This window comes from Thunnus thynnus, chromosome 11 (assembly GCF_963924715.1).
Source record: "Thunnus thynnus chromosome 11, fThuThy2.1, whole genome shotgun sequence".
Classification (NCBI taxonomy): domain Eukaryota; kingdom Metazoa; phylum Chordata; class Actinopteri; order Scombriformes; family Scombridae; genus Thunnus; species Thunnus thynnus.
The window spans coordinates 12,142,861-12,166,218 of record NC_089527.1 but is presented as its reverse complement, the minus strand read 5'-3'; the positions used below and the strand labels follow the sequence as shown (position 1 = coordinate 12,166,218).

Here is a 23,358-nt window from a genome sequence, read left to right as displayed (position 1 = left end):
AATGACTATTCAAACTAAAAAAATGTGTTTTAAAAACCAGCTGATATGTAGAGCTTACCTCTTTTTTTCCTTGCATTGGAAGAGGCTGTTGGCCGAGAGCAGATGTGCTTCAACATTTTAATCACAATGATGTGAAACAGTCAAACAGCCAATTACACGCACACATCTTTAAATTATGAGAGCCTGAGCACAGCAGATGCCTTCTCTCGCTGCTCGCATCAGACGAGACCAGTGTGAAGAGGCATGTGTGTGTGTTTGCTATAAGATGTATTCACATATTCTTTATAACAATCAGATTTTTGGTGTGATAGATTTATTTGTGACACGTGAACTGATTTAATTATGTCCGTTCATATATTCATTATATTATTGGGATATCTGGATTGTTAATTATTTAGACATTCACACATTGTTGAACAGAATCTGTCTTTTAACAATTGAAATGATCCAGCAGCAAAAACAAATAGGAGTTCTACCTGTCAGCTGCCCTCTCTCTGTTTGCTGTGAGTATTAGCTTACATGTAATACAGAGGAAAAGCTTTTCTCATGAGTGAGTACTGCTTGTCACCATGGTAGTCAAAACTAATAAGAGATGCTTCCATGCCATAGTTAATACTCTGTCCCACATGTCACAAAATAAACTTTGGGGTGTTACAGTGTGCCAGTGTGTGCGACTACACTCTGGAAATAACTGGTGGAATGTAAAGTTAGCTGACTGAGAATGGCTAACAACTTGACACCTTGTATTATCTTTGGACAAGCTTGTTATTTTGGCATCAACAATCTTGGCATTGCACACCCACTTTCTCCTTGAACATAGATTGTCTAAACAGATTAGTGACCGTATCAGCAGCTAACGGCAGCAGCTAACGGCAGCAGCTAATGTCAGTATGCCACAGCAGTGTGCATGGTTCGCCTGTAAGACCAATAAGAGAGTTTTTCAGGGAGGTGTCTTTTATTTTTCTTGCAAAACCAAAAACACAAGGGCAAAAATGGATTAAACTGTGTGTTGTGCTATGTTGTAATCTGCCAGTACTCAAACTTGGCTATCTAGCCTACTATCTACAGAAGTAACCTCCTTAGCCAAAGCGTAGCATAACCTTAGCTAAATGCTTACATGCATGCATACGTGTTATGTTACAAATATCTCTGTTTAGTACTGACACAGACTGTAATGCAGAGTGTGTGGGAGCCACTACCCACTGTTTAGCAGAGTTTACTGGCTTTGTCTTTCTCTGTATTGAATTTGGGGAAGTTTACCCAATACATTTAATTTGCTCCATCCTGCAATACATGAACAGGTGTTTATTTAAATTTCAGTTGATGAGGATGCTTACTTGCCTTGGACTTTGTTTTTTGTTATCGTGTACTGCATGCAGCAATCAAATGCATACTGAAGACCCTTTTGCATAGTTCTATTTCAAACAAGTAAGCTTTAAACATTGCATCAGTAGGAAATGCACTATGACCTACAGAGGAAAATAACGCCAATGTCTTGCTAACTGCAGCTCATAACATCTGCCAATCAGTGTTGTCATTTCATTCAGCTAATTTGGCAATTGCGGCTAAATTGAGAAGCCTACTTTTGGCTATTTTTGTCTGAAATCAGGGACTCATTTTTCAGAAATAGGTGAATATTTTCAGTGTCAAATTTTTGGTCATTATCATGTGCTCATCTGCTGTGCTCATCTGATGTGGAATATGTTGTTAGATTTGGAGTGAACTTGTTGATGCTGTCTTTATGAACCTCTGCCATTGTTAAAATTGGTCGAGTATGACCTTTTACAGTAGTCTTGACAACACAGACATGAGTGAGTATGAACAGGAAATAAACACTGGATTATCTGTGCATTTTATTTTATCTGTACAGGTTAGTAAGTTCATCGTAGAGTGCAAATGTAAAGAGTTGTATACAATATGTATTAACACAAACAGCCAGCCAGCCAGCAACCCAAACAAACACACATACGCCATAACACATGCATGCACTCCACATACACACCTTTTTCTGTATCCACTCTGCTGCGAGATGTTTATACTCAAATCTAAATTGCCCAGCTGTATCCCCACTGCTCCTCGAGCACTATGAAACACATACAAAACAATTATACACCTCCCTTTACACACATAAACATACACAGACAAGGAGAGGAAAAGAGATGGAGGCAGGGCGGCAGTAATTGTGACGAAGGATAGATTTTGAACACGGATGAGGAGAGCTAGAGAGAGGATGAGTGGATAGCGGACCAATTAAATTGAGAAACCAGGTCTCATATTGGGATCAATTCAAGAGAAAAGCACTGTGGTGTGATTTTGAAGAATTACATTGCTTTGATCAACATTCAGCCGTCTAATGTCAGCCATTTGAACCACAGCTGAGCCCAGAGTGTTGAAACCACTGCCTGTAGCAACACATGGATGTATCATCTGTAAAGCCATCCATTTTCTGTAAGATTTTTAAACCTGGTAGACACCATCTTGGGGTCAGAAAATCCAAATTTGGGTGAAGAGGAGGGTGCCTTGGTGGAGCTTAGTGTGAAATGTCTGTCAATAAAGCAAACATGAGCCAAAACAATTTTCTTTCAGGCTTGATAATGTATATCCTTAATGGAACAATGATTCTCAAAATTGCCACAGAGAAACATCTGAAAAAGAAATCCAGCCTCTCGCAGCCAGTGTAGAACTGAAACCAGAACAGAAACCGATTCTCGATTGAATGAATAGAAAAGGGGGCACAATTTTCAGTCTCTCGCTCCAGTATACTGTGTGCCAAACCATTCACTGGTGTCCTTAGTCGACTGAAATACAATATGAAACATAACTGCCAATTAAGATAAATCGTCCGTAGCTATTATAAAAAGGTGCTGCGTTAATCAATGAATTAATTAATTTGAAAGCATCTTACAGTCTCCTGCCTGTATGAAAACAGCAAAATGAGGGGAGGCGGAGGGCTCTGCTGTGTTGTTATTAACGTCATGTCTACAGCAGTGGAGAGCGGCCTCTCTGCTGCACCGTTAGCTCCGAGGAAAGCCATTGCTGTCTAAGACGGCAGTTTTTGAGGTGAAACAGACTGAGCACCAAGTTATTTTCTTCACCTCAGAGTTGGTTTAAGTTGTTTGCAACAGTGGGCATCAAGCTGGAAAGCTGACTACTACTACTATTATTATATGACTAATAATAGTAGTAGTTATTCTATTATTATTATTATTGTTATTAGTGGTTTTGCTGTGCTTCTCTGTGTCTCTCTCTCCCCTCTCCCCTCTGACTTTCTCTGTCAACTCAACCGGTCAAGGCAGATGGCCACCCACCTAGAGCCTGGTTCTGCTTGAGGTTTCTTCCTGTTAAAGGGGAGTTTTTCCTTGCTGCTGTCGCCAGGTGCTTGCTCACAGAGGGAATGTTGGTTCTCTGTAAATTAAAGATTATAGTCCAGACCTGCTCTCTGTGAGAAGTGCCCCGAGATAACGTCTGTTGTGATTTGGTGCTGTATAAATAAAACTGACTTGACTTGTTTAATGCTGCAGAAAGTGTTGGTCAGCTGGTCTTGTGTGTTACCGCTAGAGTTTGCTGCTCCTCTGTGCTGATGTCAGTCTCAGTCTGAATGACGGAGTAGAAAGTATTCACCATATACTTCGTGTTCATCTCGCAAAGGTTATTATTTAGTTATTAAATCAAAACATGCTTGCAACTGCTGCCTTTTTTGAAGATGAACTACAAGATAACGCACGCTGTAGACTGTCCGGGTGCTGCACTGCCCTCGCAGTTGAGTTGTGCCTTTTTTCATCAACATCATGTTATTAATTAACATTTAGAAAGTGGATTTTTGACATCTGTGATTTGAGGCAGAATCGTCCACATCTGCATTGCAACGCATCTCAGAATCAACAATCTCTGTACCTCTAAGCTTAATACACTCTAACTTTAACTTCACCACTCAACTGTGATGGTTGCTGGGGATGGCCAAATGGATGTGGATTATATTTGATTAGAGTAGACTCACACACTGCAGTATTTGATTGATAATGTCGCCAAACCTAAATCTCATAAAAACACTGGTTCTACAAAACCAAAACAATTATGAAGGTGGAGCTTTTTGTCCCCACAGTTGAATCCTGAAGCCCCCACTGTGCACACTAGGTACAGGGTCTAAATTTATTGTGTCTGCAGCCTGAAGCAGCAGTTCCTGTTTGTAAATTCATTCATTCATTCATTCATTCATAAACATAATCACATATCATAAACTTTATGTGATTGTGCAGCACTGAAAAATCTCACAGCTCTGCTCAAGTCAACCATACAAAGCATAAGATGTATGATGTAAAATATTGTATACTGAATATTGTAAGTGAATGTAAAACACAACAAAACAAAACCCAACCCCAATCATCTGATTCCTCCTTTTCAGTGTGACATGCTGGTCAGAGAGGACACTTAGAAAGTAGACAGAAATATAAATTAGACAATAGTCAGTAGTAGAGAAACTGTGACTGAAATAAATAGAGGCAGATAACAGAGTTCAAGAAATGTTAATCCAATATTAACACTGAATCCAGGCTCAGGTGACAAACGAAACCCTTGAGGGATTAACAAAACACAACAATTGTGCTGAATTATGCAATTTTCAAAATGTTGGGACTGAGAGCTAATTTCAAAGCCCTGAAAACTATGATTAAAAATATCATCATAACATTTTCTAATCACTGAGTTTATCTCAAACATAATTGTGATTGCCATTGTTTAAACCCCACTCACACCATCACACACACCCCAAATATAACGATATTCAGTGGAAAGATGCATGACTTTTACTTGATTATTTATTGCAGGTACAACAAGATTTCTTCAAAAGTAAAATAAAGGAAAAAGCAGTAATCACAGTGAAACAGAATAATGGGAGTGTGCTCTTACAATCACAATCTCTGAATTATTCAATGAAACAGTTTTGCTTTACAAAAACACATTTTGGACCCTGTTGTTTTGTTCAATCTTTCCACTGATTACAACATACGGCTTATTTTAGTTGCGATATTCTAAGCTTTTACCCTGAACAGTTTCACACTGCTTCTGGATAGTGTACATAACAGACATACTAGTGTCCTTCCTCTGTCAAATCATCATTCAATTTGTTTTTTCAATAAGACATACAGTATAAGTGGTGTGGAGTTGACAGAACGGGGATGAAGGTGCCAGGTGAATGCAGAGAGGTCTGTCACGTTCTGTGATTCAGCTGTCAGGGGCTGAGAGGAAACCAGACATGGCAGATTACACCTGACTGGGTACATGGCTCAGCCCACAAAGACAAGGCATTATAAGTCTTTCATAAAATGTGTCTTTGTTAGTCTGTTCTATGGTTGTGGATTCAATTATTATTATAGAATTATATATTATACACTGCATCAATACCTTCCTGACCTTTATTTTTTTTCTGTATTCTTGAATATCTGTCTCCACTCTCAAGTCCAATGTCACTGGCAAGTCATTGACTCATTTCATCTGATTCAGTGAGTGCCAACTACAGTAATTAAATATTACACAAAGGAGGCGTTCAAGTTTCTTTTTTTTTTTTTTTTTTTTTTATTCACTTAGTCATCATTATCAACGTCAGCAGATATTCTTAGCTCTTATATACTTGACAAGAACTTGAGCAGAGTTGTGGGCTGTAATTTGTTCTCAGTGACGTGCATTCAAGTCATGAAACTTAATGGGTTTATGATTTCAAAAAAAAGGGAAAAGATTCATGTATCCATAGCTGAAAACGATCAGTGCTTCAGGTTGGATACAACAAAATTGTTTAGGTGAAGTCAAAGAGCATTGAATTGCAGTTTATCTAATGGCTACTACTGTATATACCGGCTCTATAAAAACTGTCAAATTCTCTCTGAAAAATTACAAAGTCAACTGTTTTTTCCACTCCATACTTAGACTCTCAACATTTTATATGATGTACAATGTAGACCTTTACAGCGATATTGAAAGTCATTGTTCTATGCTGGGTGAAAACAAATTTAATGGAATTTGTCTGCTAGTTTTAAGTTACAGTCAGCTTTATCCCCATGTGTGGCCAGATATATTTGACCGGAAGTAAAGGACTCAAAGCTCCTCATGTTTTGTTATGGTGTTTGTCTGACAAATATCATACAGATGAGGGTCCTCAAATGTTGATTTGTCATTGAAAACAGCTGATTAGCCTTTCCTCATTGTATGCCGGACTTGAATGTTTACATGGATAATTAAGGCATTTTTAATCAACTTGCATCGATGCAGTTAAAAATTTCACCTCGCTGTCTCTTTAATCTTTGTCTTCGTTTGTTGCCATTGCAGAGCAAACAAAAGCACTTGCCATTGTTTCCTTTGCTCTATTAACGGACTTACTGTATGTGTAGTCCTCCCTACTGAGATAAATACACACTCATGTTTAGAGCCTATTGTGTGCAGCTCTAAATTCAATTGGAATTTGGTTAATTTGGTCGTTTATCCACAGCAAGTTGGTATAATTTATTCAAAATTGCAGGGTTTAAAAAAAAAAAATGTTATTGGCTTTTTTTTTTATCAATGCAACTACGCATGTGTTATTGTCTCAAACCAGCAGGTGCCAAAAATATCCCTCCACCCATATCACACTTTGATAAAGCAGATCAAGTTTGACCCTGTGTTTATTGATTATGTAGCAGCAGTTCTTGAAACAGCACTTACTATGACTAACATTTTGGTGAAGAGCATCTCGAGCGCACTTTCACACTATAGTTTGCTTTTATTGTAGCTGATCAATTGTAACTGTTACATTTAACAAAAATAAAATACACTGAAAAATCAATTATGTGTGATCATATTCCACAGAGAACGGAGCAAGTAGCCTTAAATAAAAAGAGCTGTTTGTTGGTTAAATGTTAATGTATGCCATAACTGATTTAACTGTTGCTCGAACTACAAAGAAGAAAACAACCTCCGATTTTAGAAGTGATCGATTGTGTTTCCTCCACTATGAGGTGAATACAAGGAGGATAAACAGAAGATAAAGACAAACAAAGCTAATCCAGTTGATTCACAGTACTGGACATGACGTTATTTTTCTTTTTTAGCTGATGATTCTCAATACAGAAAGTGAATATGGACCGAGAACACAACAGAACACATACGTTGACACAACAGATACGCCACTAAGTAACATTGTAACACCTCACTAAGACACTACAACATAATACTAAGACTAGTGACTGATACCATGATGTTTTCTACAAAATGTCACCACTGTAGTTGCATCAATGGGCATCTTTGTGTTGTATCTCCTTTTTGTTAGCTTCATTAGCACCCAAACACTTTAACATATCATTTTATGGAGGGATCACTGCTTTAGTTAAGTTAAATTGACAAAGGGTTCGTTGTTTCTCGGCATGCATGTGCAATTCTGTGTGTATGATCAGAGATGCTTTGCAGAAATACCTCAAACTTAAGAAGCTGTATGAATGTTTCAGCCATTGAGATGTTCTGGAGACATGAGGCCCTGTTTGTATGTGTCAAACAGCATGTGTTTTAATTTAAAATCATTACATTTATTGGTTGTCAATTATTAGTTTTCAAATCAGAAATCACCAAAAACACAACTGACAAGTCCAGAAATTTCTCATCAGCATTCTCTGCTGTTATCTGACAGCAATACAGTGTTTGTCTCCCGTATGGATGTAGGCGACTTCACCTTCACATCAGCTTTGTGTTTTGACAGCGTCATACGTGTTTTGATGCCGGTCTCGAGTGTGATGAGAATTTGAATGTGATGTGTACAAAGACTCGCCTGTCAGAGAGAGAATGATGCAGACTGACAGAGAGATGATTTAAGTCTGTCGCCAACCATTCTCTTTCAAGAGTGAATCACGCACACACACACACACACACCAGCTCCTCTTCCTTGACTGGACTCAGCGACAGTTATTGCATATTAATTAATTCCCCCCTTCAGACAGTCGATGTTTATTTTGACCAGGACCACAGTCGTTCCATGACCGTATTGTAACCATGACATTAAAGGTCACCCAGCCTTAACGAAGTTGTAATTTTAATCCAAATCATGATCTTTGCCTGAGCCTAAGCAAATGTTTCTTTGTCATTACAAAGGATTAGGTTTAATTTGGAGGCCTTTGTGGAATTTCCTCCCTGGCGTAAGTTCTCTCACAACACAGCCAAAAGCAGCTCTCAAATTCCCCGCACAGAAACATTCACATAGCAAGCTTTTAAACAAAATAGCAAGAGAGACTACAAAAACACAGCCAGCAACATTTTATATCTTGTAAATAAAAAGAATATCTGACCTCAGAATAGACTTATATAGATTAATAATATTATCCTCTGAATCTTGACTCCTTAGCTTTAGTGAAAACAGACCTCGCAACAATGTGTGTTTCCCCCGAGTCACTGAGATGCTGGCTTCAGTTCCTGCCACATTGGAACAGTTGTTTCTTTAGGCAACCGAAGTCTCTGCCTTAATCTGAAAACATATCTCCCACTCCACAGGTCAGAACATGCTAAATCTCATACGTGTTAAATTTTTATGTGCATCTTTTAAATGATTCTGATGGTACAAGTGCTGTCTATGCAGTAAATTACATCGGTGTAGGCTCGTCTAACATAAATCTCCCGTGAAAGCACCCACTGTGATAAGCCTAACACATATCGTCAAGACTGACACTTTGCAACACACTCACAGGCAGCCACCTCTGACTTGTTTTTATTTATCCTTCAGTACTGGAATTCACATGCTGTGTGGCTTTTAAATTGAACGGCTCCAAGTAAAACACTATTCAAAGCAAAAATACATATAGACTGCTTGACTAAGTGGACAGGCCTGTTCTTTGTGCTCAGTGTATTGCCATGGGTCAAAAAAAAAGATTTTTCTCTCAGTTTGGTGGCTCAGTGTGGGCGCGTGACTACAAAAGGCATTTTTCACCCATATAAGCTTGAAAAATTTTTGTTTGATTTTTCCATTTCTTTTTCTTACCGAGGCGGTTCAATTGATTTGAGTGAGTAAAGTGTGAATGAAAAAGAGATGATGATGGAGTAAAGGGTTGAAATCAATTGTAGAATTCCTATTTGATGGCCTCTTTACAACAACAGTGGAGCTCTGTATGTGTGTGTGTGTGTGTGTGTGTGTGTGTGTGTGTGTGTGTGTCCATGAACTTTCAAAGCCACCACGTAATACTAACACACTTACCTGTTCAGATCCTTTTCATTATCATTGAGTGTTTACTTATAGCCTGCATTCACTTGGCATTTCACACAGAAAACTGTTGGTTTTTCAGCATCCTAAAGGAAAAATATTAATTCATCTCAAAATTAATAGAACCCCCGTTGTCTGGAATATAAATGAGGATAACAATCTGTCATTAAAGCACAGCTGATCCATGTAGGTGATTTACCATGAAGCATCTCAGCAGGTGGACCAGACAAAATATTAATTAATTTATTCATATACGAATGCATGATTTAAATACAAGAAACAGGGACCTGCAACGTGTGTTTGTGTGTGTGTGTGTATCTTGTCACTCAATAACACACAGAGACTCAAACAGACTTCCCCACACACACACTGTCTGTTTGTCTGGGTCATATTCTTTAGACAATGTCCTCTGTATTACCATCATCAAATCATAAATTTGATTTGATTAAAAGTAACTGTGACAATCAAAAGTTCACCTTGGACAAATCTCAGGGTTCTTTCCAGTAAGCATGGAAGACAGTACATCATATCCAAAGATAATGGCTGGCAAATTATCAGAATTAAATCACGCAAATGTATTTAACAGAACCAAACAGATTAGGGAACTATCAAGTTAACTAAGCCATAAATTATAAGCAGTGGACATCATAAAGAGATTTACATGTATTGAATCAGATTCAATGAAACAACAAAAACTTGTAGCAGTAGTTTAATATAGTTTTATTTACTGTTTTACATACTAATAATCTTATTTTATTTCTGCAAATACTTGTTTATTTGGGTGAATAGTTATTTTTTTAATTGACTGAAATTTAACTTTGCTTAGGGTCCTGGGCAACATGTTGAACTGTGAACTGTCTGAGTCTTTCCTCTCCAGTGCACCTGCGATCTGCAGCCTGGTTCAACAATTCAACATATCAGTCCATGGCTGCTGCTGCTGCTGCTGCTGCTGCTATAGATGTGATAAGTCAGTCTAGCAAGACTGTCTAGACGTTTCTGCCCTGTTGGTTTCAGAGTACATTGTGAAATTGAAATGAGATGTGCACACTCTGCTTACTAGCAGTCTGTTGGATTTCTGATTGTGTCATAGGTGGTGTGTATTAGGCAGCAGTGGAAGGATCCAAATGCAGACTATAGAGGCAGACAGGGACAGTTCAGTGAGTTTATTTTCAAAAGGGAAGATACAAAAGCTCACAGGCATGGGTGGCGAGTCCAAACAGCATTAGTATTAAATCCACAGAGTTGCAGGGATGAGATATGGAAAAGTCCAGACAGGCAGGAAAGCAGGTGCAGATACGATACGGGTCCAAGCTCGAAAGCGCTGACAAATAGCGACATGACAACAACGATCTGACAAGGAAACAAAGGATCTGGGCCCGTATAATAAGTAGGTGACAAAGGACTGAGTTGCAGGTGAGGAGTGGGCGGAGTAGGCCAGGTAACTGCAGGAATGATGAGAGGTGGGAACAGGTGCGTCGATGGGGAAAGGAGGGAAAGGCTGAATGGATCTGTTTGATGACTTGAGGGTGGCAGGTCTTGGGAGTTGGAGGAAAGTACATGACCTGAGAGAAGTGAGCAGGGACTGGAGACAGAGACAGAGCAATGCAGAGATGAGAGAGTGTGTGGAAGAGAAGGGATGAGGAGCAGATTGTGACAGATTGAGCCCTTTTGCATATCTGCTATATATAACCTATTACTGAACACACCTAGTGTTGTCTATGTGGAATCCAAAGTTAGGTGGTTTTCTAAAGTTTTCTTATAATATAACCTTTTTTTTTTTTTTTTACAGATTCAAAACAAATTACTGCCTTCCTTATCTAGAAGCACCATGGCAAAGGATTTGTTTGACTATGTCTATATGTGGATTAATCTGATCTGTGTCCACACTGAAATGCAAAAGCAACAAGAAAACAACAAAATCTCTTTTTCTTCTTCGTCTCTCAGCCCGGTTACTTTGCTGAGTCTCAGAAGGTTAAACCTCTGTTTTGTGGCCTCCTACTCTCCGTGGTTACTCATATTGCAGTTCATTACAGCTGTACACATTTTTTTCCTCGCTGACATTTTGTTCTCTATTTCTGCACTGTCAGCCAACTGAACAGATATTTGATTGTGGCTCATAAATGTTACACAATCACCTTACAAGTGGGTAGCTTTTGATGCCAAGTGAGGTGAAGTGAAATCTTAGTTTGGAGAAAGAAGTGAAGGGCAAACCAGCCACTTCAGGAACACAACTACATTTTATGTGCATGTGCAATCATAACAGGGAGAGTTGGGGTTTTTAGGGTGTGGAGAAATAAAGGGACATAGCACATAAAACTGCTCTACACTACATAAAATGATTAGCTAATAAGAAATGGCAGAAAAGTTGTCTTTAATTTTGATGAAAGTAACCAAAAAAAAAATGTAAGGTGTAATGAATAAGTCATTAATAAAATGTACTGAGACACCCATTTATCTGGTTTACAAATTCTGACAACAGCATCGTGACTGAAATGTCTAAATAAAGTGGTTTATGTTTACACAAAAACGTGCAAATGAATTGCAAAGACACAACAGGGACATTTAATTCATTGCAGGACTGGTTGTTTGTGGTTAAGTGATGTACCTCGAGCAGAGTTGGCAACTTTGTGAATTCTGAACAATCTGTAGTGATTAAATAACTGCTCCTGTGCCAGGTCCAGTTGGCTCTGTTTTCATGTTGTGTTATTTCCCCCTCCTTCTGATTTCCACCTGTTTGGAAGGATATATTTGGCTTGTACTTCCTCTGGTAGCTATACCTGTTTCCCCAACCAAGTTGCATGTATTAGATATAACTGCTAAGCATATTGGTGTACACATGAAACACAGTATTCTTCAGCATTCTCCTGTAGTATAAGGATATGTTTAGTAGATGTTAGCAAATTACTAGGAGTGTATAGTAAAATAAAAAAGAAACAGGACATGATAGGATATTAAAATCATTGCCATCTCAGAACTGTGAGAGAGTGCAGTTTGGCTATTATTTATATTGTGCGACAGAGAGATTTCAACCCAGTAGGTCAGTTTTTTATTTTTCACAGTGACGTGAAGTCGGAGGGCTTTCGGGCCATGTTACTTTTCAGAAATGTAAAAATTAGCCGAAGGGTTTGTTTGCTGGATTACGCAACCAAGCTGGTACAGCTACTGGGTGACAACCTTGTACAGACGTGTCTTTGTATTTGTTATATGTATTTGTTTATCTTGTGCTCCATTTTTATTTGTGCTCTAGAAGGGTGATATAAATTTACTTTACTTACTCATTGGAGCTCCTCTGCTCTTAGCAACATGAATTTATAAACTCAAGAATTCAAGAATTTTGAGTTTATTTTTGTGCTAATTTTAATGAGATAGTCATAATTTTTTTTAAATCTGATCAATGTTGTCTTTCATAATGCCAAAATTATGATTGATTTGATGTGATTATTTATTTTGCAACAGTATTAGGCCTTGTATTAAGATCATTTCTGGCCACTGACATTCTGTAAAAGACAGATGTTCTAAATGTATGTTCCAGAGATGCAAACTCCTCACCTTTTGGTGAAATTTGCCATTTTGAAATCAAAATAGGTCACCAACGAGATTCGTGTAGATCCAATGAGGATTTTTTTGGAGAGGGAGGCTGATGGGATTGGATACAGAAGTGGTTAACTGGTGACACAGAGTTCTTTTCTTCACTTCATAGTTGGTTTATGTTGTTTAATGCTGCAGTGGGTGTTGGTTACTGCTGATCGCTGCTCCGCTTCGCAAATGTTAGTCTCTGAGTGACGGCGTAGAAAGTTCACAGTATACTTAACGTTTGTCTTGCAAAGGTAATTATATAGTCATTAAATCAAAACATGCTTGCAACTGCTGCCTTTTTTGAAGATGAACTGCAAATAAGAGTGCGCGCTGTAGACCGTCTGGGTGCTGCACTGCCCTTACAGTTGAGTTCTGCCTTTTTAACATTTAGAAAACTGACTTTTGACATTTATGGCTCAATTCAGAGACAGATGGATGGATGAATGGATGGGTGAGTGGCCTTTTGAAGCATCCACATCTGCCAAAACACATTTGGATTTTTGTATTCTTACAGTTTAAATGCAGATCCTGAGCAGGATACTCTTTTTATACATGAACCAAAGTGACTTAATGCTATGGGCTGGAAAAGTGAGTGCTGCATTGAACTGCAGATCAGTGTATTGATTCCTTTTATGTGTTTTATGTAGGGTTATTTTACCCCATAATGGCTGCTGGAATTAGTTTTCAGGCAGATGCAGACATACTTAAAAGTAACTAGAAATGAACATGTAAACTGAATATCTTTACATGCAGTATTCTCACCTTTTTTACCCTTTACTTGTTTGCATCCCTGATGTTCACTGTTCTGATTCAGGCCTAGCAGTTTATGAACCGTATAAAAAAAAAATACAACAATGCAGTAAGATTGAAGATGACGTCATCATGGGTTATGGCAAAGGTTGGCATCACATGTACCTTGGTAAAAACAAGGTTGCATCCAAGTTAATCACTGATTTAATGCATCACCCATTGAGTCTGCTAAGTAACCTAAATCAAACACACCTGTGTTTTTATGCAACCAACAGGTATATGCTGGGTCTGGCAAAAATGCTCCTTCTACATTAAATTAGAAACTTCTAAATGCTCAAAATGTTTGGAAACTATTTGAGGAGTGCAGTGGGACATTATGAGAGGTTTTGAGTTGACTGGTTATATTATGCATAATCAGTCAACTCAATTATGAGTTACTCAATTATCGTATTATGAGCATGAATGAACAGGAGTTAAACGTAGTGCAGATTGTGGAGGACTTTGCAGTGCAGTGCAGGGCTCACACAATTCCTTTCAGACAGGTGAGTACAACAACAAACTCACTGACGACTGCAACTCACTCTACAGAGGAGAATGTCAACCACTGCATTTCCTAGCAATGAGGCATTAGCGTGTGTTTGTGATCCAGGTATTCCTCATGTGGGGGACAAAAAGCAAGTCCCCTTAATGTGAATCATTCATTTTAGGGGGAAGACTTGGTTTAAAGTTAAGGTTAGTTTAGGGTTATGTTAAGGTTAGGGTAAAGGTTAAGGTTAGGCAAGTAAGGTTATGATAAGTCTCCAGGAAATGAATGTAAGTCAATGTAATGTCCTCTGAAGTGATGGAAACACAGCTGTGTGTGTGCGTGTGTGAAATAAGCTGTGACTAAACTGTGCTAGCCCTCTTGTTACTTTATGTGTTTGTGGGCTGCGGTCAGGTGGAGTGTATATAGTCCGTATGTGTGGTCTGCCTTGGTGATGCTTTATTCTGCTGTTAATAAGAAGTTTGTTTTTTCTATTCAATTAATATAGCTTAATAATGCTTGTTACAACCACAGCTGTGTCCTTAGCCCTTTTATTTATTGTACAATAAAAAATATAATTTTCTGAGTTTCTTTCTTGATAATCAGTTGTTTGCACAGGCTACAAAGTGCCTGTCTATACAAAAGTAATTTATGATTCAACTTAATGGTCATTTTGGAGGCTATAGTTTAAATTGTATTGTGTTACACTGACAGCTGTTTGTGATATTTAATCTACAGTCACTGATATAAATAGAGTAGACAAAATATCAGAAACACCTTTACTTTAAGAGCATGAAATTATAAATGCTGTATGAATGAAAATAGAAGGTTGGACACTTATCATTACAATTCAAGACACAGCTAACTCCGATAATGGCATGAAATTAAACAATATTCATTTCTAAACCCCTCTGAGCCTTTTTGTGACTGTACAGAGAGGATGATTTGTTCTGGTGTACTACAAAGCCATGTGCACACGTGTTTTGCTCCTCACCTGTGTTTGTATGGATGTTCCACTCAACTTGACTGCCCTGAGGTGTGAAAAAAGGCACAGTAGGGGGTGTGTCAGCAATCATCAAGCATCACAATGCAGGTTTTTTCAAATCCAGTCATGCTTTATAAGCGGATTTGACAGTGTACCACCTGCCTGCTTATGTGGTGCCACCAGGCCAGTGGCACTGTTGGCTGTAGCTTTCTGTGCTATTTCAGCATTTGTGCAACTACAGTCGGCACAGGAAGACCTTCAGAGAACCTTCAAAAAAAAAAAAAAAAAAAAATTATATATATATATATATATATATATATATATATATATATATTTTTTTTTTTAGTATCTTTGCATAATCCATCACAGTGATTGAATCTTATCACTGACACCACAACCATGTTGCATAAATATATATACTGTTTTTACATGTATTGTGCTGATGTACCTGTAGTACACTTTTGTATACTTCCTTAACTCTGTGATGTCATCAGACTGGGACGACCCGGGGTGGACTGCTTCTGTCAGCATGAGAGCGGAGCAGCTGTTCTTCAACTGCAGTTCCTCATCAATGAGGTAAGCCAGGCTCCATAACAATACTTTTTTATTTAAAGCTGTGCTTTTTAAAACTGCTCTTGTCAAAATTTGTTTTTTTACCATCCAAAAATGATTATAACCACATGTTACCAGCTACCTATTTACTCCACGGACCCAAATGTCCACTGAATGGGTCCCAATGGCTTCTTCTGTGTCTGGTGGCTTTTTGCTGTTGGTTGTAATGAAGGGTTGATAGTGGAGGTGAATATATGAGTTTTCAGCTACCCAGACAATACTTGTTAGTAGTAGTACTCTAATATCTGACACCTGAAATTAATTTGAATAGGGAAAATACTGTATACAGCATCTCTTAAAAGGCATATAAGACTCATGCAAACTTGCATTGTTACATTTCCTTCCAGTCTCTGGTAGAGATTAATAATGTAAATTAAAATGGATCCCACATTAAAACCTGTATCACTAGTAAATCAGAAAATGTGACTGACATTTTATATTGTCTGTGTTCAGTGGGATACATTGTACACCTTGTGTGGGAATACCATCTGTGTTCCTAGGAAGGGTGGATGGGGATCTGAAATTATAATATTGAAAAGAGAAGGTTATTGAAGTAGCACTTTGGGTACCATGTCAAGTTATTGCATGTATCACCAATTGTTATTGTTACCAGTGTAGCTGATTTTACTTTCCAATTTGATAGTTTTTCCAGGTGATTAAAAAAGTGCCTATGGAGTCACTGTAACGGGTACAGAATGGACCCAATTGCAGCACAAATGACACCAGTATTTAATTTACAGTCTTTATTCCACACAATGTCAAGACAATAGTAACACGGTCACAGACTGGGCTGCTTCAGCAGCAGGTAAACAGGCAGCAGAGCAGATGTAACCAGAGAAGATGGCAGAGCAGGAATCGGAACGTCTCTCAACCACAAGCAGACAAAGACCAGGGAACAGGCAGGCAGAACTCAGAGTCAGGGACAGAAGGCTGGTGGGTTTACCGGGGCAGAGACAAGCAGATTGGGAACCAGGAGGGCAGTCCGGAGATGAAGGCAAGACGATTTAGCATAGTGGCATAGGCAATCTGACGGAGTGGGCCGAGGCAGCTTATATACTGGCTTGATTGAAGATGATGAGCAGGTGGGAGCGCCAGGTGAAAGTGGTTGAACTAATGAGGGGTGTGGCAGAGCAGAGAGTGAGACTGAATGATTGGACAATTCCCACAGCAACAGGTGAGGGGGAGAGCAGACTCTGACAGTCACAGCAAATTTAATTGTCCGTTTTAATTAAAAGAAACATAAAATGATTGTTTCATTTTCCTCTCAAGGGTTATGTTTATGCAATTTGGCATCCATTCCTATGGGACTGTTTTTTAAATATTTTCTTTACTATATTTTTTTCCATGTTGAGCTGCTAATAAACCCTTAAACCTTGTTTATCATAGTGCATTATGCTTTATCACTAATGACAAATTTCGTACTCAACACTGTTCTCTGTTCTCTCATTTAAATCTAGTAACTACAGTACACGATCCAGTCACTACTTAACCTTAGATACAGTATCCCTCGTGTACGCACTAATGTTGGCAGACAAACTGGTTTCAGGTACTATGCACCTTTCAAATGGAATGAACTAAAAACTGCCCTCAAACTAGAGTCTTTTATTCCCCTCTTATTCAAGATTTTAAAGCTTTAATATCTGATATGTTTTATGACTCTTGTGTTTATATTAATTATTTGTTGATTGTGGCTGTCTGGCTGTAGTTTTGATGCTGATTGTGTGCTTGTCTTATGAATGTTTCCTGTCCTCAGGTCTCTCTTGAAAAAGAGATCTCAATCTACCTGATTAAATAAAGATTAAATTATAAAAAAATAAATAATGTTCTTTATTTACCTGTATTCAAACACATTTCTTTTGATAGAGAACAGCAGAAGCCAAAACATTTCCAACACTAAATAATGAACTATTTAAATTAAAGGACACTTTGTCTTCTAGCCTTTTAAAGACATTTTCTCTGACTTATCGCTTTTCTACTAACAGAATAGTACTGTGTGGGCCCACACATAGCAGTGCTCTACATCAAGTAGTTGGATTTAGGACACAGCTTTGACAGTCCTCTACAGTTTGGTGCAATATTGTGTGTACTAACAAAATATTGTAGGTGTATTATAGCCCTATTGTTAGTTTAAGAGTAGAAGACTCACAGTCACACAGGTCTGAAACAGAAAACTGTCTCTCCCTCTCTTTCTTGTTTCTCTTTTATTCCACTCTAATCTGCTCCCTCCTTCTCTTTGCCTTTTTTCTTTGCCCGCTCTGTTTCTTTTAAAGCCCACCAGCTCTTTCAGCCCACTTCTCCATCACTCATTGGCCCATTTGTGATGTGTCTGAAGTAAATAGAGGGGTATAGGCCTGAAAAGGGGTGCTCATGTCATTTTGTATGTGTGTGCATGAGTGTTTGTGTAAGAATATCTTACAAGTGTGTATCTTCTTGTGTGCATACATGCAACAACAATAGTATGTGTTTCCATCTGTGTCTTTGGTGGGTTTGTAAAATGTGTGTGTGTGCCACTGGCAAAGTTTTCTTTCATCATATTTGCTTGTTGTATTCAAAGATTCATTTGTGCACTTTGCATTTTCAATCTTGAACTTTATTCTGTAGGTTTCTACATACAACTCATATGTGTGTGTGTTCACATATTTCTCACAGTGACTACTACAGGTCTTCCCATTGTTTTGCTTAGTGACTAATAGCGATGCAGGATGTCAATGCCCTCTCATGGATTCAGTGTGTGGGCTGTCGGCCGCCCTGCTAATAGCAGACTTGAATATTCCGACCAGCCTCTTGACATTCAGTTTGCTGTAATGACTTACTGCTATTAGCCGTACAAAGCCACAAAAGAGGCCACTTCTTGCAGGTACCTGTGAGTACCTGATTATCTGTCTCCTCTATATCACACAGACATCACACAATTCAACACATCTAGCAGTCAACCATTTCACAACTTAGTCACAATCTCATACCATGTCGTCCTCATAAGCCTCTCTCTGGCTCTTTTACGAGGAGAATAATTTTTTTTCTGTTACTGTGTCAGTGGAGGTTATGAATAGGCTAATTAATGTGTTTGTTTGCCTATTCTGAATTCATTATTTTGCTTTATGAATAAAACATCTAAAGAGGCTGAGGGGCCTGCTGAAGGTTGGTGTCAGATGAGGTTTGGTGGAGGGGGGTGCTGTGAGGGGAAGGAGAGGGTGCTGTGCTGTGCTAAGGACTAGATTGAAGGATAGGTCAGCATGAGGATTTTTCCTAACAAGATGTGTAGTTAAATATTCAGTCTTAAATAGTTTAGTATTTAGTCTTTCCTAAAACAAACCTAAAGAAAGGATGAGATAATTGTTTCTAGTTACAAACAACTTGTTTTGTGGATTATGGTTTTATCAGTCGATGCACTCTACATCAATCACACTACATTGACACACAAACATCAAAAAGAATGTGACATATTATTGCTCTAAAATTATGAAGGGAAGCAGAAATGTTATTTGCTGAGCTCTTCTATACTGTTTACTTCATATTGTCATACCACACATGGTTGCATTTATGAGGTACATAGCCATAGAAACTAGTGGTGGGAATTAATGTAAGGAAATCAAACTTCCTGGCCCTCTAAAGTGATACATCAAGTACTGGTTTCAAACAATAACAGACACATGAGGTGCACGACAAACTTCATACATAAAGTAATATTATTGGTAATAAAGCACTTTTTTCCCCAAAACTAACAAACAAGGCTGCACTGACATCAAGCAGATCATCTCACCTCTCTTATCTGTTTAAAGGGAAACTTAGAACATAGACCTAGAAGTCCCCGTCTTAGAAAGTTTTCAAGTCTCCTAATCATCCAACCATCCATCCATCCATCCATCCATCCATCCATTAATCCATCCATTTTCCACCGCTTATCCAGGACCAGGTCACAGTGGCATCAGACTGAGTAAGGAAACCGAGGCATTCTTCTCCCCAGCAACACCCTCCAGCTCCTCCTGGGGAATCCCAAGGCATTCCCAGGCCACGAGAGATATGTAATCCCTCCAGCATACTCTGGGTCTGCCCTGGGACGTGCACAGAAACCGTCCAGAGGGAGGTGTCTAGGAGGCATCCTAACCAGGTGCCCAACTCACCTCAGCTGGCTCCTTTCGATGCAAAGGAGGAACGGCTCTACTCCAAGCTCCCCCTAACCCTTAACCCTAACCCTGGATGTCTGAGATCCTCACCCAATCTCTAAGGCTGAGCCCAGACACTCTCTGGGGGAAACTCATTTTGGCCGCTTGTATCCGCGATCTCATTCTTTCGGTCACTATCCAAAGCCTGTGACCATAAGTGAGGGTTGGAATGTAGACAGATAGTTTTACCGACGGTAAATTGAAAGCTTTGCCTTCTGGTTCAGCTCTTTGTTCACCACAATGGTTCGGTACAACACCTGCATTACTGCTGATGCTGCACCAATCTGGCTGTCAATCTCATCTTACCCTCACTCTTGAATAAGACCCTGAGATACTTGAACTCCTTCACTTGGGTCAGCTACTCACTCCCAACCCAGAGGGAGCAGTCCACCGTTTTCCGGCAGAATGCCATGGCCTCAGATTTGGAGGTGTTGACTTTCATCCCGGCTGCTTCACATCCGGCTGCAAACCGTCCCAGCGCCAGCTGGAGGTGAAGGAAGGGAGGGTGAAGAGCTGGTGCACTGTTCCATGGCCAGGACAGAATCCACATTGTTCCTCCTGAATCTGAGGTTTGATTTCAGCTTGAGCCTCCTTTCCACCACCCTGGCATAAGCTTTTCCTGTGAGGCTGAGTAGTGTGATCCCCCAATAGTTGGAGCACACCCACCAGTCCCTTTTTTTGAAAATGGGAACTACCTCCCGGGTCTGCCAGTCCACAGGCAGTGTCCCTGATCTCCATGCAACACAGAAGAGGCGTTCCAGCCATGACAGCCCAACAATGCCCAGAGTCTTCAGCATTTCAGGGAGATTCTCCACTACAGAGGGCATGTCGGTCAGTGTTAGGAGATCCTTAAAGTGTTCCTTCAATTACCTGACAATGTCCCTAGTCAAGGTCAGCAATTCTCCACCCCTGCTGAAAACAGCCTGGGCTAAGCCCTGCTTCCCCTTCCTGTGTGGCCTGATGGTTTGCAAGAAATTCTTTGAGGCCAACTGAAAGTCCTTCTCCATGGCCTCCCCGAACTCTTCCCATTCAGTCTTGAATTCCATTTCTTCACAGTGCACAGAGGTAGAGGTAGAAAAGGACAAAGAGGAGGAGCAGGAAGAAGACAGATGGAATAGATGGTAATACATCCCAGCAGCCAGACACAGACCTCATTAACTTTTGACATGACTCAAAATTGCCTGTGTTTGGAGAACTAAATTAGCTCACTGCAGCAGATGAACCAACACAAAGCTTAGTTCTATTAACTCCTCTTTTTTTCTCTTTTTTAAATCATATACAAACCTTTCAGCTTTGTTTTTAAGTGCTATTGGAATTTACAAACACACAGCTTGATATTATATTTACTGTGATGGATGCGTTCAGGCAGATACTGTATCCTCCCTGCACTACTATGTGCCTCATTCCAATGTTGGGAAACATTGAATTTTAGTTTCATGCATGACTTTGTATCCAACCACACAATGGTTGACTTGTTGATTAATTAAGTAATAATAGATCCTCTGATCCTCACAGTGTTTAATGAGAGCAACAGGCTGTAAATCCCATTGATCAAATCAATACAGAAGTACACATTAGTGAAAATGTTCATTCAATTAATTATCTTTATCTTAATTATCTTTGTCATTGTTATCTTTGTTAGCAAAATTAAACACATCTCTTTTTTTCCCTTTTGTAGATAAACATTTTAGAGAAATGTAAAGGAAATTGCCCCTGTGTTATTTTAACATAAATACACACAAGCACACCTTAAGCCATTTCCTTTATGTTTTTTTTTTGTGCAATTTTCTCTCGGCCCGACAATTGTCATTTTACCCGTGCTGCACACTGTACCTGTGCCTGGTCGTCTCGCCTCTGTTGCCATCGAAACATCAAGATAATTATACTATAATGGAATTGTGGACCTGGCTCTCTCCCTGTCTGCCTCTCACGTTCTCTCTTCTCCCTGTCTGGTGTTATTTCTTTATTAGTTGCTACTCCACCTCCTTTCACTCCATTTCACTCTCTCCTCCTCTGCAAAGGTCTTCTTTCTCCTTTTGTGGTGGCCTTCCTTGTCAACTTAGGTGACGGATAGAAAGAGAAATGACGTCCACTAACATCTAAGGAAAAAAATCCTCAAAATTATCCTTTGGTAATTGTGGAGTGATTAATGGTGCTAAAGAGGCAACAGAAATGATTATGATATGTAAGGTTCAGTAATGCCAGCAATTTTAAGTTATATTATCTCCACCAAGTCCTAGCTCTCAGCTAGGTTAGATATATATCTATTCTATAATCCTCTCTGTGTACTGTACAAGCCCCAGCCAAGTACAGCACATGGTTGAATCATTAAATGTTTTAATTACCCTATTTTATATAATCGAGTCTAATGGCATTTTTAATGACCAGGTGTCCATTCCAGAAAGCAGGCTTAACAAAGTCTGAGTCTAACCCTGAACTCTGGGTGGATTAACCCCGAGATGGGAAACTCAGCTGATCAGAGTCAGTTCAATCAACTATGTTCACCCTGAGTTAAGCATGTACATGGTGAATGAACAAAGGCATCATCAATGGAGCTCTGATACTACAATTCACCATGGCAACAGGTAAATAAAAGGCAGAGCCTCAGTTTCAATCCAGTGGACATAGAGATATTAATGCATGTGTATGTGGACCGTGCACATTTATCTTTAAAAAAAGAGCCTGACTCAGAGTGGGTAAAAGTGTAAGTGCTAGACTTATATTTCCTTAATGGATGATAAAGTGGAATCTGACTGTGTATTAGGCTATAGCCCACATTACATGTTAAATATATTTATTTTACACAGCTTTAATCTGATGGGAACAAAACACAGAGGGCAGCGACTGAAGATGAAAAATATAGTTAAAGATTTAAGAAATACATAGATCAAAGACATATAGACATGATTGTAAGCTCACACTCTGATCCAGTAGTAGTGTGTTTGGTGATTTGCACTTGAAAATGTGTGAAGGTTAAAATACAGTAGATTTTAAAATTTTAGACATCTATTTGTATGTTGGTTCGACAGCATTCAGTGATGCTGCTCAGTCCTGCTCACTCAGAAATATTAACATATAATCTCAAATATTATAGGAATTATATTCCATCAGTGTGACCAATCACATCATGAGTGATTGAGATAATTATTCATTGATCCTACATGTCTAAAGCTCCATACCGATTTTTGAAATTTAAACTTCATTTTACATACTGTGTAACACATTACATATTGTGTGCAATAAACATTTCAGTGCAGGAACTGCCCTAACAAACTGACAACTGTCTTGTGTGCACGGAGTCAAAGTGTTGTAAAGAAAAAGAACTTCCACTCACAAAAACAAGGACATACAGAGGTTTTATTCTGGGCTGAGGGTGAATTTACACAGGGATGAATTGGCATGAACAGTTTCTATTACGTCCTCAGGGGGCATTTACAGCAGAGCCCCGAGCACAACAAGCACACAAAGAGAAGCGGCTGATCCATTTTACCAGCCTGCTCGGTGGCTAGCAGCTAGTTAGCATGACAGGCATCTTTAGCATAGT

General features: G+C 39.1%; 1 protein-coding gene across 3 annotated transcripts in view; it reads left to right on the top strand.

Moving 5' to 3' along the window:
• The window catches only part of stxbp5l (syntaxin binding protein 5L), a 160,974-nt gene that overhangs the window by 62,580 nt on the left and 75,036 nt on the right, over nt 1-23,358 (top strand). For all 3 annotated transcript variants that reach the window (XM_067603186.1, XM_067603185.1, XM_067603187.1), the window contains exon 3: nt 15,534-15,615. In XM_067603186.1, coding sequence (XP_067459287.1) covers nt 15,534-15,615 — 82 coding nt within the window. The remainder of the gene's footprint in view (nt 1-15,533; nt 15,616-23,358) is intronic.